This window comes from Meriones unguiculatus, chromosome 3 (genome assembly GCF_030254825.1).
Source record: "Meriones unguiculatus strain TT.TT164.6M chromosome 3, Bangor_MerUng_6.1, whole genome shotgun sequence".
NCBI lineage: Eukaryota > Metazoa > Chordata > Mammalia > Rodentia > Muridae > Meriones > Meriones unguiculatus.
The window spans coordinates 12513954-12530695 of record NC_083351.1 but is presented as its reverse complement, the minus strand read 5'-3'; the positions used below and the strand labels follow the sequence as shown (position 1 = coordinate 12530695).

The 16742-nt window shown below is 51.5% G+C and overlaps 1 protein-coding gene across 3 annotated transcripts in view; it reads left to right on the top strand.

Annotated features, from left to right (window-relative positions):
* The window catches only part of Iffo2 (intermediate filament family orphan 2), a 43246-nt gene extending 28018 nt beyond the window's left edge, over window positions 1-15228 (top strand). The window contains exons 3-9 of one of the 3 annotated variants that reach the window (XM_021627762.2): window positions 944-1039; window positions 2278-2418; window positions 3637-3776; window positions 7968-8088; window positions 8203-8292; window positions 9116-9246; window positions 11112-15228. In XM_021627762.2, coding sequence (XP_021483437.1) covers window positions 944-1039; window positions 2278-2418; window positions 3637-3776; window positions 7968-8088; window positions 8203-8292; window positions 9116-9246; window positions 11112-11217 — 825 coding nt within the window. In that variant the 3' untranslated portion in view covers window positions 11218-15228. Of the gene's footprint in view, window positions 1-943; window positions 1040-2277; window positions 2419-3636; window positions 3777-7967; window positions 8089-8199; window positions 8293-9115; window positions 9247-11111 lie in introns of all 3 variants that reach the window. The other 2 variants (XM_021627697.2, XM_021627823.2) reach the window with 2 other exon arrangements.
* Window positions 15229-16742: the final 1514 nt, after the last annotated feature.

Genomic DNA, 16742 nt, shown 5'->3' with positions numbered 1-16742 from the left:
AGGCAGAGGCAGGCTGATCTGCAGAGCAAGTTTCAACACATCCAGGGCTACACAGAGAGACCCTTTCTTGAAAACTAAACAAAAAAATAAGAGCAAAAGCAGTTTAAAATTATCCTCAGCTACATAGGGAGTTTGGTTTTAAAACAAAACAAACAAACAAACAAAAAACAAAAACAGTATTAGAAAGAGACAAATGTCCTCTTTTTCTATCTTTATTTATGTATGTAATTTATATTATTATGTTCATTGGTGTTTTGCCTGCATATAAGTCTGTGTGAGGTGTCAGATGCCCTGGAACTGGAGTTACAGACAGGTGTGAGCTGCCGTGTGGGTGCTGGGAATTGAACCTGGGTCCTTTGGAAGAGCAGTCAGTGCTATAACTGCTCATCAATCCAGCCCCCCTCTTCTTCTTTATAATAAAGCTTTTAAAAAAACATATTCACTATCAGATGTTGGAAACGTCCATGAAATCACAAAAGATCAAAACTGTCTGCAGCTTAACCTGGTCTGTCAGGTTTTTTTTTTATTTGTTTGTTTTTTTTTTTTTTTTTTTTAATGTGATCTTCCAGCCTTTTCTGCACAAAACACTCACATCCCAACGCACACTTTCCGATCCTCTGTTGGGTGTGAACTTACTGTTTCCAAGGCCAAAGCTGGTCAGACATTGGCACCTGGTGTATTGGGGGGTGCTTTAAGTGCTTTAAGGGAGCCTGCCTGCCTTAACCTACCCTTTCTTTTGCCCCTCATAGCTGCTGCACATTTTTTCTTTGCCACAAATGACCCCCCTGGAAGTGTTGCGAGCAGTCAGCATGTCTCAGCGGCCGGGCGGGGCTGAGAGGGACACAGATTCTTAGAGTAGTTAGGCGTCTCACGTCCAGGGCTCTGGGCCCAGGCGTCCATCCTCTCGTCCCTTTAAAGCCTGCCTCTCTCCGTCCATCCGCAGGCAGCGCAGGAAGCTGAGGCCATCCAGGAGGAGATGAACGAGAAGATTGAACGGCTCAAGGCTGAGCTGGTGGTGTTCAAAGGGCTCATGAGTGACGTAAGTGATGTAGCCGTCACCCCAGGCATCACGACCTCCCTTTACCCATCATGCCAAATGCTTCATTCACTCCGAGGCTCGAGCTCGGCTTGTAGTTCCAGTCGTGGCTGGCTGATTTGTTTCGATGAGGGAGGCGTCAGGGACTAAGCGCCTCCCTGCCCTCCCCACATTGCTTCCCTGTGTTTGAATAGAGTTGCTTTAACCCGCTGCTTAACCCATTGCCCTCCTCGGGCCCCTGACATCTGTATGTGTCGCTCGACTCTCCCCAGCTCGCCCTGTGGCGGTCCCGGTGTCTGCAGAGCACAGGGGACCAAACGGTCTTAGCTGTGCCAACCCAAGAGACTTTGGGGAACCCACCCTCTTGTAGAGTGAACTTGTTAAGTTGGGAATGGCTGGTGTGTGCGTCTTCTTGGCCATCTGGGGCCCGTCTGAGCGACCGACCATGGGTGGAAACAATCGAAGTGGAGGCCTCCTCGGCTCTGGGGCCTGAGTTTCTTGCCATCTTCAGGCAGTGGGCAGTCCACCGTCTGCCAGGAGAGCCCACCGAAGGGAGGAGGATCTTGTATTTGGTGACTCAACCTGGCTCAGCTCCTGGCTTTCAGGGACGTGCAGTTGAGTCTGGTTGGAAGAAGTTGGGGGGCCCAGGTGGAGGCCACCTGGTTTCCCTTCACTTGGGTGCGGAGGGCACCCTTGCTCTTTCTGTGTGACCCCTGCTGTCATCTGTGGCAGGAATTTAGAGAGAGAGAGTGCGAGCTGCCGAGGCAAGCATGCTAGGGGGGACGGGGGGAACAGTGGGACAGGAAGGTGGGAACAGAAGGGGAATCTGCGTTGTGTGTGTGTGTGTGTGTGTGTGTGTGTGCACGTGTGCACGCACGCGCGCGCGCTGGGGAGCTAAACCCAAGGCCTGGGCCTTGTTAGGCAGGTGCTCTCTCACTGAGCGGCACCCCAGACTTGGAAGGGTGCCTTTCAACAGTCAAGATGGTCTTGCTTGTCCTTTGCTCCAGTGTAGCCAACATTGCTTTGTCCTGCAGCCCTGAGGGGGCCCAGCACACACGGCCTCACATCTTCCCTCCTGAAGTGCCCGTGTCCTTTCCTGCCCTGAGCAGTGCCAACCAACCTTCCACCCTCAGGAAAGCCTCAGCGCCCTCCCCGACCCCTAGGGTTCTCCCTGCTCCTCTGATGGCCCCTCACGCTTGCTCCATCCCTTGCTCATATAACCCCTGCTGTCCTCCCTGCAGCCCATGACAGACCTGGACACAAAGATCCAAGAAAAGGCTATGAAGGTGGACATGGACATCTGCCGCCGAATCGATATCACGGCTAAGCTGTGCGATGTGGCACAGCAGCGGAACTCGGAAGACGTGTCCAAGATCTTCCAGGTGACCAGGGCCGGCCCCCGCTCACCGGCCTCCACCTCAGGCTCTTAGGGCAGCCCTGACCTCCACCTCACCCTGTCGACTTCTCTTTCCCTCCGCATTTCGCTCACCACCATCCTGAGAGCCACCTGACCCTCTGACCTCCCCTAGGGAAACACAAACTTGGGGATGTTGCAGTGTAGAGCTGAGGAGGGTGAGGCCTGGGGGACAATAGGACATACCAAGACAAGACACGGTAGAGCCAGGCTGCAACCCAGATCCCCTGGCCCTCCAGGGTGTGTCCTCGGGCCCGCTCTGTGCCCATTGCCTCTTGTGCAAGCCTCTTTCTCTGAGACCCCCACGTTGTTCCCATAGTGAGAGAGCCCTGGCCAGGCGAAGGGGAGTCCTGACAACTGGGCCTCAGGAGTCCCAAAGAGAAGCTATTAGCTTTGCCTAGTTCTCATTCCCCCAAAGCGTCGTCTCTGTACGTGCGCCCCCTACCCCCAGTTTCCCATGCAAGACAGAAGGCAGTCTGTTGGTACCAATGGGCAGTTTTGGAGAGGGACGGGGTATGGCCTCACCAATGGAAGACGTGCGTCATTCTCAGAAGTTTTGGGTCATGGTTTGGCTTGTGCTTTAGCCCAGGGGCAGCGCAGTGTGTTGTTGCTTTCTGTGTGTGACTCGGGACATAGTTGGGGCCTCCCCTAGCCCTTTCTCCATCTCATGCCTTCTTGCTGCCTCGCTGAGGGGAGCTCTGCAGGCTTCGTTTGCTCGGGGCTTGTCTGCTTGGAGCAGAGCTTGGCGAACCCTCCGTGCCTGTGCGTGTGAGAGGAAGGTTTCCAGAAGGCATGCAGCTATTTCTACCTTTGCCAGGGTTTCTTGGTCTCTCTGGCTGGCTTTGAGACATTCCAGGTGATGTCTCCTGGGTGCCCTGATCTGGCCTTCTCTTGTTCCAAATCATGGGACTGCTTTTCTGGTGATGGGCGAACTGATCACCAGGCCTCCCAGGGCAGGCTTTGGTCCCCGTGTCTGTGTTCTCTACCCTGCATGCCTCATGCCTCATGCTTCCTGCTAATGCTGCCTGCTTCATAGAGGACCCACGCAGCTCCCTGCGGTGGTGGCTGGCTGGCCCCAGCCATACTCCATCCACCCCTCGGGACACTGGTTCCCTTCCGGACTCACCCTTGCTCTTCATCCCAGCCAAACACCTCAGTTACCTGTGTGTCTTCCTTCCCTGTCCAGGTGGTTCCTAAGAAGAAAGACCGCAAGGTGGCTTCGGACGATGACAACTCCGAGCAGGATGGGGAGGTGAATCGGTTCTCAGACGAGGAGGTCAGCTCCATGAACATCACGGATGAGATGAAGCGCATGTTTAACCAGCTGTGAGTGCCCAGGGGGCCCCGCCAGGGGACAGTACCAGTGGCTGGGCCCAGAAGAGCCCCAGATGGGATGTGTTCTGGAAGAATTTGGGTTCTTCATGTGTGTATGAGTGTGGGTACGCAAAAGCCAGAGGGCAGTGTTGGGTGTCCACCTTGTTTCTTGGAGTCGGGGTCGCTCCTTGGCTTGGGGCTTGCTGGTTAGTCTAGGCTGGGGGGCCAGTTTGCCCCAGGAGTCCACCCCTTCTCCCCAGTGCTGGGATTACAACTGCACACCACCAGAGCAGGCTGGCCTCGAACTCAAGAAGCCACCTGCCTCTGCCTCCTGAGGGCTGGAATCAAAGGTGTGCGCCTGGCTTGATGCCTGACTTTTTAGCGAGCACTCTGGGGATTGAACTCAGGTCCTCATGCTTGCAAGGCAGCACTTTACTCACCAAGCCAGATTTCCGGGCCCAGATTCTTCTTCTTTTTTTTTAATGTATTCATTTGTTTTAAAGTGTTATTTAAAGTCTTTATTTCTGTTGTATGAATGTTTTGCCAGAACGTATGTCTGTTTGCCATGTGTGTGCCTGCTTTCTGTGGTGTTCAAAAAGGAATGTCAGATCCTTTGGAACATGAGTCACGGAAGGCTGTGAGCCACTGTGTGGGTGCTGGGAATCAAATCCAGGTCCTCTGAAAGAGCAGCAAGTGCTCTTTACCACCAAGTCATCTCCCTGGCCCCGTTTTATTTTCTTATCTTATGTGTATGAGTGTTTTGCCTATGTGTATGTCTGTGCACCATGTGTGTGCCTGGTACTTATGGAAGGCAGAAGAGGGCATCAGATCCCCAAGGACTGGAGTTATAGTTATGAGCCAACATGTAGGTTCCCAATCGAACTTGGATCCTCTGAGAAGAGCAGCCAGTGCTCTTAACCATTGAGCTATTTTTTTTTTTTTAATGCTGGATTCTTTATTATTATCAGGGTCATTATTAATCTTTCCAAGGGGGCTCAGCAGTGTGTGACAGAGTTGGTACTGAGATTACAGCCTGCCACTCATTAGCACTTCCTCACCTGGCCTGAGTGTACAGATGATGGCCAGAGCTAGCTGATTCTAGCCCTTGGGAGGTGTGTGTGTGTGTGTGTGTGTGTGTGTATGTGTGTGTGTATGTGTGCGAGCGTGTGTGCATGCATCCTGTGTGCATGCATCCTGTGTGCAGGCTCAGTGATGTCACATCGGTAGCTTAGACTTGGCCATGCCATCATTCATGACATCCTACCACACAGGTGGTTCAGCCCTTTGTTCCCTCAGCTACCTTCCTGCTTGGAAGAGATATCCCTCTTCTGTCTGCTGCACCACTGCTCCTGTCTGCTCCCTCTTTGGCATTAGCTAGGTGCTCAAGTTGTCGAGCAGGGCGGAGTTAGGACTTCCTCCCCCTCCTCCCAATACCTGATACTTCCCTTCAAAGAGACCCTACATGAGGCTGGGCATTTGATATTGTTCATGCCAAGGATACCCTTGACCCTTGTTTCAACTCAAGTCTTTCTCCAGATCTCATGTTCCCACTTCTACTGACAAGAGGGCATCAGCCCCACCCCCACCATTTTTCATTTTTGTTCCTGAGAGAGGGGCTCATGTAGCCCAGGCTAGCCTCAAGCTTACTATGTAGGCTAGGATGACCTTCCTGCCTCCACCCCTTGGGTACCCAGGCCTGGTTTACTCAATGCTGGGGATCACCCCATTCCACCCCCTCCCCCATGCCAGATAGGCAAGCACTCTCTCAACTGCATCCCTAGGCTTTTGAAAAGAAATGTGGCATGGGTCCAGGTTTTCCCAACGTTGCTCTGGGAATTCCTGAGCCTAAGTCCTTATTGGATGCGCTGGCACCCCAAATCTCCTTCAATTTGTGGAATGAAAGGGCTCCTCCGAAGAAATCAATTATCTGTATTTTCATGAGGTCCCCGGGGAATGGTTAATCTGGTCAGAAATTAGGTGCAGTGAAGAGGTATCCATCCAGAGAACTGAGCTGGGGCGCCTTTGGCGAGGGCTCCCCCTTGGGTGTGCATAAAGCATTTAAGCTTCGAGTAATGGAGAAGTGATCCCTCATGTGGTGGGCACTAGAGTGTTGACAGGGCTCAGTGTCTAAGTCCATTTATCTGGCTTTAAAGTTGCCTAAGTAAAATAATAATAATAATAATAGTAATTTGATCGCTTCCCCACCCCTATCCTGTTGCTCTAGCTGGTGTTAACGACTGATGCAGTGTTTTTTTTTTTTTCCTCCTTCCCACCTGATATCTCCTTGAGCCCAATGCACAGCCTGGTGGCTACTCTCACCCCCACCCCCACCCCTGTTCCCATCCCCACCCCTAGCCAGTCCTAGTGAGGCCTTTGAAAGTAATCCTGTTTTGTTTTGATCCAAGTCAGTGGCTTGGGCTTCAGACCAAGGCTAAGAGGAGGATTTTCAACTTCCTTCCAAAGTCTTGGGGAGGGGTGGGAGCTCCTTCCGTCTCTGCTCTCATCCATCTTCCTGTCTGTTCTGGCTGGCCATCCCTCAGCGGGGCTTTCCTTCAGAACTCAGACGCTGGAAAGGAAGTGAAGTCAGTAGTAGACTATGTGATGTGCTGATGGGTGGACCCCAGGGGCTCAGAACCGCCTCCTTCTCCAATATCCACCCCCCAGCGCCCCCCCACCCCCCGGCGTTTTTTTCTTCTGACTCACGGGCGCCACCTAATGTTCCCACAAGAATTGCTGTTGGGCAAGGGAGCCTGCTTGGCTTACCTCTAGGGGGCGCTCTACGAAGCTTTTTAAACAGAAATCCCTCTGTGTCGCTGCCGTTTGGTCCCCAATTCATACCTTAGTTGAATGATGGAGAGCAGAGCTCTAAAAGAGCCAGGTATGGGTGGAGAATGGGGAAGCATAGACACGGGGGAACCCCGGGATGGAAGTCTGAAAACCCTCCAGTGCCACTGATGTGATGTAAACTCAGAGCCCAGCAAGGCATGGTGGCACAAGCCTGTAATCCCCCCCCCCTTTTTTTTTGAGACACAGTTGCTCTGTGTAGCCTGGCTGGCCTAGCACTTGCTCTGTAGACCAGGCTGACCTGGAACTCTCAGCGACCTGCCTGCCTCTGCTTCCTGTGTGCTGGGATTAAAGGTGTGTGCCACCACAGCCAGCACATGACATGATTTTTTTCTAAGGGGCTCCAGATGGAGCAATCTCACTGGGCAAAAACCATGTGTAGTTAGTCTCTTTCCTCTCCATTCTAGCCAGCAGAAAAGGCTTTAAAGCCACGTGGATTTTTAATTTACACTCGGTGTTAGCATGTATCCATTTAGAAGGACACCTGGTCTTCATTGAGTCTGTTTGCTGACCTGTAAAATGGAACCAATAAGCATACTACCCTTTAGTTTTGAGGCTGGCCTTAATTGGCTTCAAAAGCTGTAGGGAACCAGAAGGTCTGGGTTTCAGTTCCACCCCTGTTAACACAGCAGGGGTGGTTTGGGGCAAGTGGGTTTCCTTCTGAGCTCTGGTCTTCTCAACTGTGAAATGTGGGAAATACGGTTACATTGCCTTGCTCAAGCTCGGGTGCAGGTGCAGCCATTCTTCTTTTGACCACAAGCATGCCTGGAGGGGAGGGGGAAGGAGAGAGAGAGTGAGCGAGTTTTATGCATATGGGTGTTTTGCCTGCATATATGTCTCTGCACCATGTGCATTCAGTGCCTTCAGAAGAGGGTGTTGGGCCCCTGGAACCAGTGTTAACAGACAGTTTTGAGCTGCTATGTATGTGCTGGGAACTGATCTCTAGGCCTCTGCAAGAGCAGTAAGTGCTCTTCACTGCTTAGCCATCTCTCCAGCCCTCGGGGGGAACTATGAGACAAGGTTTTATGCTATAGCTCAAGCTGATTGGAACTCACTATATAGCCCAGGCTGGCCTTGAACTTGATTCTCCTGTCTCCCACTCCTGAATTCTGGGATTATAGACATGCACCACACTGCTCTTGACCTAAAACTAGACTTCCAATTGCACAGATACATTCTGCATTCTGAAAGACTAGAGCTCTTTGTGGATAAGGCAATTGACCCTTTGGCTACCACCCACCTTTTCTGAGGTTGCCTGGGGCGGGGCATACTCACTGGGGAAGGCACCCTTTTCTGTCCTCTGTATGAGCCCCAGGAGCCTGGCTTCTGTTCAGTCATGCCTTCTGATGTCACCTATAGGCGGGAGACCTTTGATTTTGATGACGACTGTGACAGCCTGACATGGGAAGAAAATGAAGACACATTGCTGCTTTGGGAAGATTTTACTAACTGTAACCCAACCATCGACCTGCAGGGAGAGGTGAGCTCAGGACCTGCCTGCTCTGGGAGTCCCACTTTCCCATGATCCCTCATCCTTACCCTTTCCATGAAGCCTTGCTCCCCAGCTAAACTGATCCTTCTGTTTTCCTAGCAGGAGGAAAACTTGGGTAATTTGATCCATGAGACTGAATCCTTCTTCAAGACGAGAGACAAGGAGTACCAGGAGACAATAGGCCAGATTGAGGTGAGTGGCTCAAGCCGCAGAACCTGCTGCTGAGCCTCCTGGGGCCTGTACAGCTGAGGGCCTGAGTGATCAAGTGCTCATGGAAATACAGGTTTGCAAAATGGGGCAAGCAAGAGGGCCAGGAGTCAGGAGCCCAGCCCTGCAAACCTGTCCTTATTAAGGTGCTGGTTTCCTGATCTGTGAAGTTGAGCAGTGATTACCACCTCTCCTCAAGAGGCTGAGGCAGGAAAGTGCCAATAACAAGCTTACCAAACTGCTAGCATCATTTGGTGTCACTCAGATATCCACTCTGGTCATCTTTACTTCATCCTCTGCTATATGGACGGGCTACTCATACAGAGGAGGAAATCATGTCCAAAAGAGGCCAAGTCACTTGCCCATGGTTTCCCAGTCAGAAAGCAGCATACACAGCAGTGTGCTTGGTCACTGCTATACAAGAGTTAGTGCTCTGCATTAGAGAAGGAGAAGCCCAGAGTCCTCCCTCTTCCCTGGAGGAGCAGGTGTCGAGGTACAGGAGAAGGCACAGAGACGTGAAGAGTTTCCTGTTCCCGTCCATAGCATGCTCCCCAGAGATGCTGAGTACTGGGAAGTGTCCAGTGAGATGGGGCTTAGCTGGACAGACCCCCTCTGGGGTTGCTAAGCAACCATTCCCCCTTTGAGCAGAAAGTGTGTTTAAAGAATATTGACTGGTGTGTAGAGAATAAAAAAGGTCGATACCCACAAAGCAGGGCCTGGATGGCGCCACCTCTGAGGGGAGGCAGTGGTAACCTGAGATGAAAGGCCCACCCCCTCACCACCTTTATCCGCCATTGACTCCTTCCAGCTGGAGCTGGCCACAGCCAAGAGCGACATGAACCGACACCTGCATGAGTACATGGAGATGTGCAGCATGAAGCGAGGCCTGGACGTGCAGATGGAGACGTGCCGCAGGCTCATCAAAGGCTCCGCAGACAGGTGCGGCCCGTGCTCCCCCAGGGGTCCGTGGTGGGGCCTTAGAGAGACCTTCTGGGGCTGCATCACGAAGCCTCACTACATTTTCAATTAACCGACCATCTTGGGCTCACCCCGCCCTGCAGGTGATGGTTGAGTTACAGTTGGTAACTGTATGGGTGAGTTACAGTTGGTGAGATCCTCCCATAGCAACGACATGTCTTCATTCTCTTCCCATGACAGGCTGTCACAGCCAGCCAGCCATCCATCCATCCATCCATCCATCCATCCATCCACCCATCATCCATCCATCCATCCATCCATCCATCCATCCATCCATTATCCATCCATCCGTCATCCATCCATCTATCCATCCATCCATCATCCATCCATCTATCCATCCATCCATCATCCATCCACTCCAACCCCTAATATGAGCATACCTAGTATGTGCTAGGCGACTTACACACCTAATCTCACAGATCTCTGTAAAAAGAAAAAAAAAAAAAAAAAAAAAAAAAGGACTCAACAGATAGTTGTCAGAGGCCCACTGTATGCAAGACCTTCTGAGTTAGGGTTCTGTTGCTATGATAAAACACTCTGACCAAAGGAAAAGTTGGGGAGGAAAGGGTTAAGTTGACTTCCCACTTCCTCATTGGAAGTAAGTTGTTGAAGGAAGTCAGGGCAGGAGCCTGGAGTCAGGAAGTGGAGCAGAGGCCTTGGAGGACTGCTGCTTACTGGCTTGCTTTCCGTGGCTTGCTCAGGCTGCTTTTGTATAGCATGCAGGACCACCTGCCCAGGGGGTGACCTCACCCCCAGTGGTCTGGGCTCTCTCTCACATCAATCATTAATTAAGACAGTGCCCGAAGACGTGCCTGCAGGCCAGTCTCATGGAGGCATTTTTTCTTAGCTGAGGTTCCTTCCTCCCAGGTGTTGTTGGCTTGGGTCAAGCTGACCAAAAACTGTCCAGCATAGGGTCACATGAAGGAAAGTTGGAGCCTCTGCCTTTGGGGAGTGCAGCCCCCATTATCTGTTGAGGTGGGGGTGCAGGAGGCTGGTAGGGCACACCTTTCAACTCAACCCACACCAGTCTGTCCCTAGGAGACCAGAATGCACCAGGCAGGCATGGAATGCAAAGGCATACCCCTTTCAGGATATTCAGCCTTGTTGGGTGGACAGACACACAGATAATAGGACGGGAATGCTTGGCACAAAGCTCAGGTTCCTTTCCTTGTGTTAACTGTCCCTGTGTGAGAGGGAGCAGTGGCTGTGTGGGAAGGCTGTGAGAGGCGGGGCTTCGCCTTCTAACGCTTTGCTCATGGAATCCCCTGGAGCCCACTGTCATCACAGGCAAGAGGAACTGCTTGCCAGAGACCCCCTCAGGCACCATGACGGAGCCCAAACTGAACCAAACAGGGTTGTTTCCTTCATTGTGTGCAGTCTCCCAGATGCTGCGAGTTATCTGGGGTTTAGTGGGTACCACACTTTGCTCAGACCAGGAACGAGGGATGGATGGGTGGTTACAGCATGAAGAACCAAGGTGGACCCGTGACCCCTGCTTCCAAAGAGAGGCCACACACTAGGCTAAGCAGGGATCCCAAGGAATCGCAAGAGCCATAGGCAGCTCCTGGGACCTACAGGGGCCAAAAGAAAGTATATTCTGGGCAGAGATCACGGCAGAAGCCGTTCAGGGTAGATCCTTCATGATTCTTGTTCTGGTGTCGCTGAGGGTGGAACCTAGGGCCTTGCGCACACTAGACAAATGTTCTGCTCACCCAGCCCCTTAGGGTAGGTTTTTACAGGTGTGACTGCCCAGAGTTTCTGGCACTGGCCTGTCAGGGGCCCCAGGCTGCTCTCTGAAAGCCTCCTCCTTCTTCCACGCTTTGCAGGAATTCACCCTCCCCCAGCTCTGTGGCCAGCAGTGACTCAGGAAGTACAGATGAGATCCAGGACGACCTGGAACGGGAGGCGGATGTGGAACCCATGGTCAGCTGATGATGGAGGCCCTGCGTACCTGGTGGTCTTGGTGGTGGGGCCCAGCCTCCTCTCCCCACCGAGCCACGAGGGCTCCTCGAATTGGGCTCCAGTCCTGGCCACAGAGACTTCTGTCCTCCCTCCTCTGGAGGCCCAGCGGGACCGCTGCTTCCTTCCTCCCTTCACCGCCCACCACCCACCCACGGAATGGTGCTGTCGATTTTCTATTGTTCTCCACATCACAAATGCAGACTTTTGTGCGATGATGCAGTGCAATTGTGCCTTCTCCCTTAAGCTGAGCCACTTTGAGCTCCAAAGAATTCTTCCTAGCAGGTGTTTTTTTATACAAAACTCTAAGGTGAGGGTGGGGCCTGGGGTGTGGGTATCTTTTGGTTTTCTCCCTCCCACCTGCTCCTCTGATTGGCCATGAACTTTGCCCTCCCTCTGTCTGTCCTGGCCCTGACTAGAAGTTAAGTCCCCCCCAAGTTAAGTGGCCACTTGGGGGTGGGGGGGATTGCCTTCCTGGGGAAGGAGGCTATTTACCTCCTCACCTGGCTGAGGAAGACTCCTCAGTTCTTTCTCACCCACTGAAAGTGAGAGAGGTGGATGGAATGGAGGGAGGGAAGACCAAAAAAAAATTTTTTTTTCTTCTTTTGGATCTAGTGGCGATGTGTTTGAGGCAAGGCACCGTGGGGAAAGGTAGAGCCTCACTGTGTTTAAACTATGCAAAAAAACAAAACAAACAAAAAACAAAACAAAAAAAACTAAAACTAAAAGCAGCTTGCCTTATATCATTGGGGAAGGCAGGTCCTCTCTCAGACTCCTGGGGACTGGGAGGGAGGCCAAGGTTAGCATGATACCCTCATAGCCTCTGAGGGTGAGCGGTGGATTTGGGAGTGTTCCCATTCAGATCGCTGGTGAGGCCTGCATTCTGGAAGCTGGCCCACCAGACTGTTGGCTTTCCTGGGGACCTCTGTGGGGTGGGGTGGGTGGGGTGGTGGTCTTTTATTCTCCTGATGACTTGATGTTCTTTCCTGCCTCTCCAGTCACCTGCCAGGTTCCACAGTTGTAATTTCTCTGTGAGAAAGTATGAAAGGGGCCAGGCCTGATACCCACTCCGTCCGACATGGCGCCATCTTGGTCCTCCATTGACCCTCTGGCTGGAAAAAAAAAGTTTTGTGAGGGAAGAGGAGGCAGGTGGTGAGGCTGCTGGCAGGCTGGCGGTCGTGGGAGAAAAGCCCTAGGTTAGGGCCGTCCTTGTTCAGACATAGGCTTTTCCATACCCACTTGGCTGGACTCTTGGGGCGTCACTTTGAGCCAGTGTCTCCCCAAGGCTCCAGTGGGCCTGAGTTAAGGGGTCATAAGATAGACCATCCATCTAGTCTCAGCTGGGAGCTCACCTAGCAATCAGGCTTAATTTTAATTTTATTTTACTTGCTCTTATTTTTGTGGTTTTGATGGCCTCTGTTGTTTTCATTGACCCAGCAGCTCCCTCTGGAGGTCAAAGGAACAAAGTATACCCAGGGATCAGAACCCATGGCCCTCTGAGGCCTGTGTGTTGAAGGGCAGGGGACTCTGAGTAGTGGTACTCTGATTGTCCTCTGCATCCTTTTATCTCTCTCTCTGTGAGTGGCCCCATCTGTTTTGCATTTAGAACCAGTGTATATAATAGGCATATGTATGTATAGAGAAGAGAAGTGAATGTGTTTGTTGGCGACTTCTTAATGTAATTTATCAGAATCTGGTGGCCTTTCTTGTATGTTTCCCATTGTGTGGGAAGGGGCATCCCATTGGTCCCTGTGCAGCCTGGCTGCAAGGGTTCCCTTATCATCTCTTGATGGCCAAACAGTCCCTTCTGGCAGGTACTTGGAGGGACAATGGTTTGGGAAGAGATACAGCCCGTTCCCTCACCTGGCCCCCCTTTCTCACCAACCCTTCTTTTAAAGGTTACAGGGTTCATTTGCTCCTTGTTATTATTATTATTATTATTATGTGTTATTGATATTATTGTTTTGTTTTTATTTTAACCAAAGGGTATCAGCGCCAAATGGGCCTGGACCTTAGCTGCTGTAAAGATTTCCGTTTCCATGAGGGCAGGATGATGGCTGCCCCCATGGGCCTCCTTAGCTGAGGCAGTGGAAGGTATCTGTCCAGTGGTAGAGTCTAGGGGATGGGCAGGCAGAGTAGAAGCTGGCCCTTAATTGTTCATCAGGTGGTGGTGGGGTGACACATATCTCTAGAGTTAAGACAGTAAGCAACAGTATAAACATTTGGGGTGATGAAGGTTACCCTCGAAGTTGGTGTCCTGTGGTGTTATTTTTGCTTTCCCAACTGTATACATAGGTCATTTGTCTAGGGCGTATGAGAAAGGCAGGCTCCAGGAGGTTCCTTCCTGTTGGTTTTCAAAGTCTGCTTTCTCCTGGGGAGTGAGGTGCTGAGGCAGGAGGATGAGGGGAGAAGAGCAAGGCTGTGGTGGGCGTGCCTCCTGGGCTGGTTCTGGGGTCTGGGCCTGGCCTTCTTTTTTTGTTTTGATTTTTGTTTTTAGTTCATTGCCAGTGGGCCCTGCTTGTCCCTTCACTGTGAGCCCACAGCTTGCCAAGAAAGACCCCACCACTCTCTGGGGCAGTGCCTGCCCAGCCTGGATGACCTTGTCCATCCTTGTAAACTTGTACATACTTCCTTTTGAGTTTTCTATTTCTGAGCCCGGTGTCATATTGACACTGGAGTTTCAGGGCTTCTCCGATGGGCTCTCCATGTTGCCCTTGGTCACGCTCCTAGTTTGGGGGTCATAGACACAGGCACAGCAGGGAGACAGCATCCTTTCAGGTCCCTGGTTGGTTGCGAAATACACACACACACACACACACACACACGCACACACCCCTCACACTCCTCTAAGACTCCAAATGAGAAAGATGGGGAAGGAGTTTTATCTCCTGTGGTAGTGTGTCTGGACTGGACTGTGTTCTGGGGTAGAGCTCAGATGACTATGGAGACTCAAGCCACGTTGACTTTGGGGTGGGGGGAGAAGGGGGGTGTTCTAATGGATAAGGTGTAACTTAAGCTAAATGTATTCTATTTATAAAGCAAGAGACTCTATTTTTATGAAAGGAAAAGGTTTTTAATCTAGGGTAGGTAGTCGTGGTGGCCCAGCATTTTGCCGTGGATGAGATGCCACTGTCCTTGTTGACTGTGCTCCTCTCCTCACCTTGCCTTCTGTCTTCACTGGGCATCTGCAGACAGCTGGGGTGGCAGTGACCCCCTTCTTTCCTCAGCCCTCCTCAGCCCCTTGGAAGGGAGCTGTGGGACAGTGGGGGGAGGGAGGGGCAGGTGGACTGCAGGAGAGGTCCCTCAGAGGTAGGCTCTGGCAAGACCTGCCCCCTCTCAGCTGTGTGGAGAGAGTAGGGAAGCGCTGTGGGTGGGGTTGGGCCTTACTGTGTCTGAAGTTGTCAGGCAGCTGGAACAGGCACAGCAGGGACCTAGGATGCGTAGAGCTCGGTCCTGTCTGTGTCTACTCCAGGCCAAGGTTGAGCTTGCAGCCTCTGCTCCCCGGATGAAGGACCAGGGCACTGGAGGATTTCCTCAGACCTGGGTCCTCCCTCTGGGACCCCATGCTTGGCTTTCGAAGGGCAATCACCTAGAGGGGATGTGGAGAGGGGTCTGAGCAAAGCCCCTCTCTGAGAGGGGATTTTTCCATGAGTGAAGATTTCCAGGCTCAGCATGGGCTGCGTGTGAGTCTTAGGCAAACTCCTCACCTTTCCAGCCCCCTCCCAAGCTCTCAAAGAAAAGTGGTGAATTCCCCACAATGACCCCTTTATGCACACTGTAGCATCTACCTGGTTTTTAGTCCCATCCTATCCCACGGTTGCTGTGTCTGTCAGCTGGGTCTAACAATCACTGGGAGGGGTTTGTACTCACTAAAAGACTATTGACCCTACCAGAAAACCAACCTGTTTACTGTACTGTTGTAAATACTGTGCCCTTTATATCCTGTATATTGGCTTCTTTTAAATAAAGTAAAATGTCTTAGAACAGATGGTGTATGCTTCTTTGTGTCCTGGTGGTTGCGGGAGGGGTAAGAAGACTAAGGCAAACTTACTAACCACTCAGCGATAAGATAGGGAACTGCCTATTTTCATCTCACAGTGAGATCTTCTAGAATGCCAGCCAGAGAGGACTCACTTGGGAGGCTGAGGTAGGTGGATCTCAAGGCCAGCCTGGTCTACAGAGCAAGTTCCCGGACAGCCAGTGCCACACAGAGAAACCCCGCCTCAAGAAACCAAACTGGGCAGAGTGCAGGGAATCTTACGAAAGAAGGGGGAGATAGAAAGACCTGGAGGGGACAGGAGCCCCACAAGGAGAGCAACAGAACCAAAAAATCTGGGCACAGGGGTCTTTTTTGAGACTGATACTCCAACCAAGGACCATTCATGGATATAACTCAGAACCCCTGCTCAGATGTAGCCCATGGCATTTCAGTGTCCAAGTGGGTTTCCTAGTAAGGGGAACAGGGACTGTCTCTGACATGAACTTAGTGGCTGGCTCTTTGATCACCTTCCCCTGAGGGGCGAGTAGCCTTGCCAAGCCACAGAGGAGGACAATTCAGCCAGTCCTGATGAGACCTGATAGGCTGGGTCAGATGGAAGGGGAAGAGGCCCTCTCCTATCAGTGGACTTGGAGAGGGGTATGGGAAGAGAAGAGGGAGGGAGGGTAGGTTTGGGAGGGGGTGAGGGAGGGGGCTACAGCTGGGATACAAAGTGAATAAACTGTAATTAATATAAAAAATAAAAATTATTTAAAAAAGAAACCAAACCAACCCCCCCTCATAAAAAAAAAAACAAAAACAAACTAAAAAAAAAAAAAAAAACCAAAAAAATCTCCCAGAAGGAGAAAAAGCAGGAAGGATTAGACAGAAGAGGACCATAGAGATCCCAGGCTGATTGGCAACATCTAGCCTGAAGCTGAGGTCCCTCCAGCCACAAAGCCCCCATTTCACATTCAAAGGTGACATCACTCCACTGGGAACTGTCTTTTTCGAGGATGGAGAAAAACTACCACGTGGTTGTCATACATAGTGTTCTTTCCCACCCCGATCTCCCAAAGTGTCTTAAGTGGTGTAATTGGGAGGAGAAGGAGGAACCCAAGGTGACAGGGGTGTTATCAGTCTATTTTACAGAAAAGGAAACTAAGGCCTAGAGGGGCTGTACTGGAGAGTTTTTGTGCCAACTTGACTTAAGCTGAGGCATCTGAAAGGAGGGAACCAAGCCTGAGAAAATGCCCAAAAGATCAGACTGTGGGCAAAAGCCTGAGGGGCATTCTTCCTTTCTTCTTCCTCTTGTTTTGCTTGAGACACCACACACACATATACACATACACACACACACACACACACACACACACACACACACACACACACACACGTATAGCCTGGAACTCACTCTGTGTACCAGGCTGGCCTCAAACTCAGAGATCTAACCGTGTCTACCTCCCAAGTGCTGCAAAGGAATGTGCCACCACTGCCTGGGCATTTTTTAAATTAGTGATTG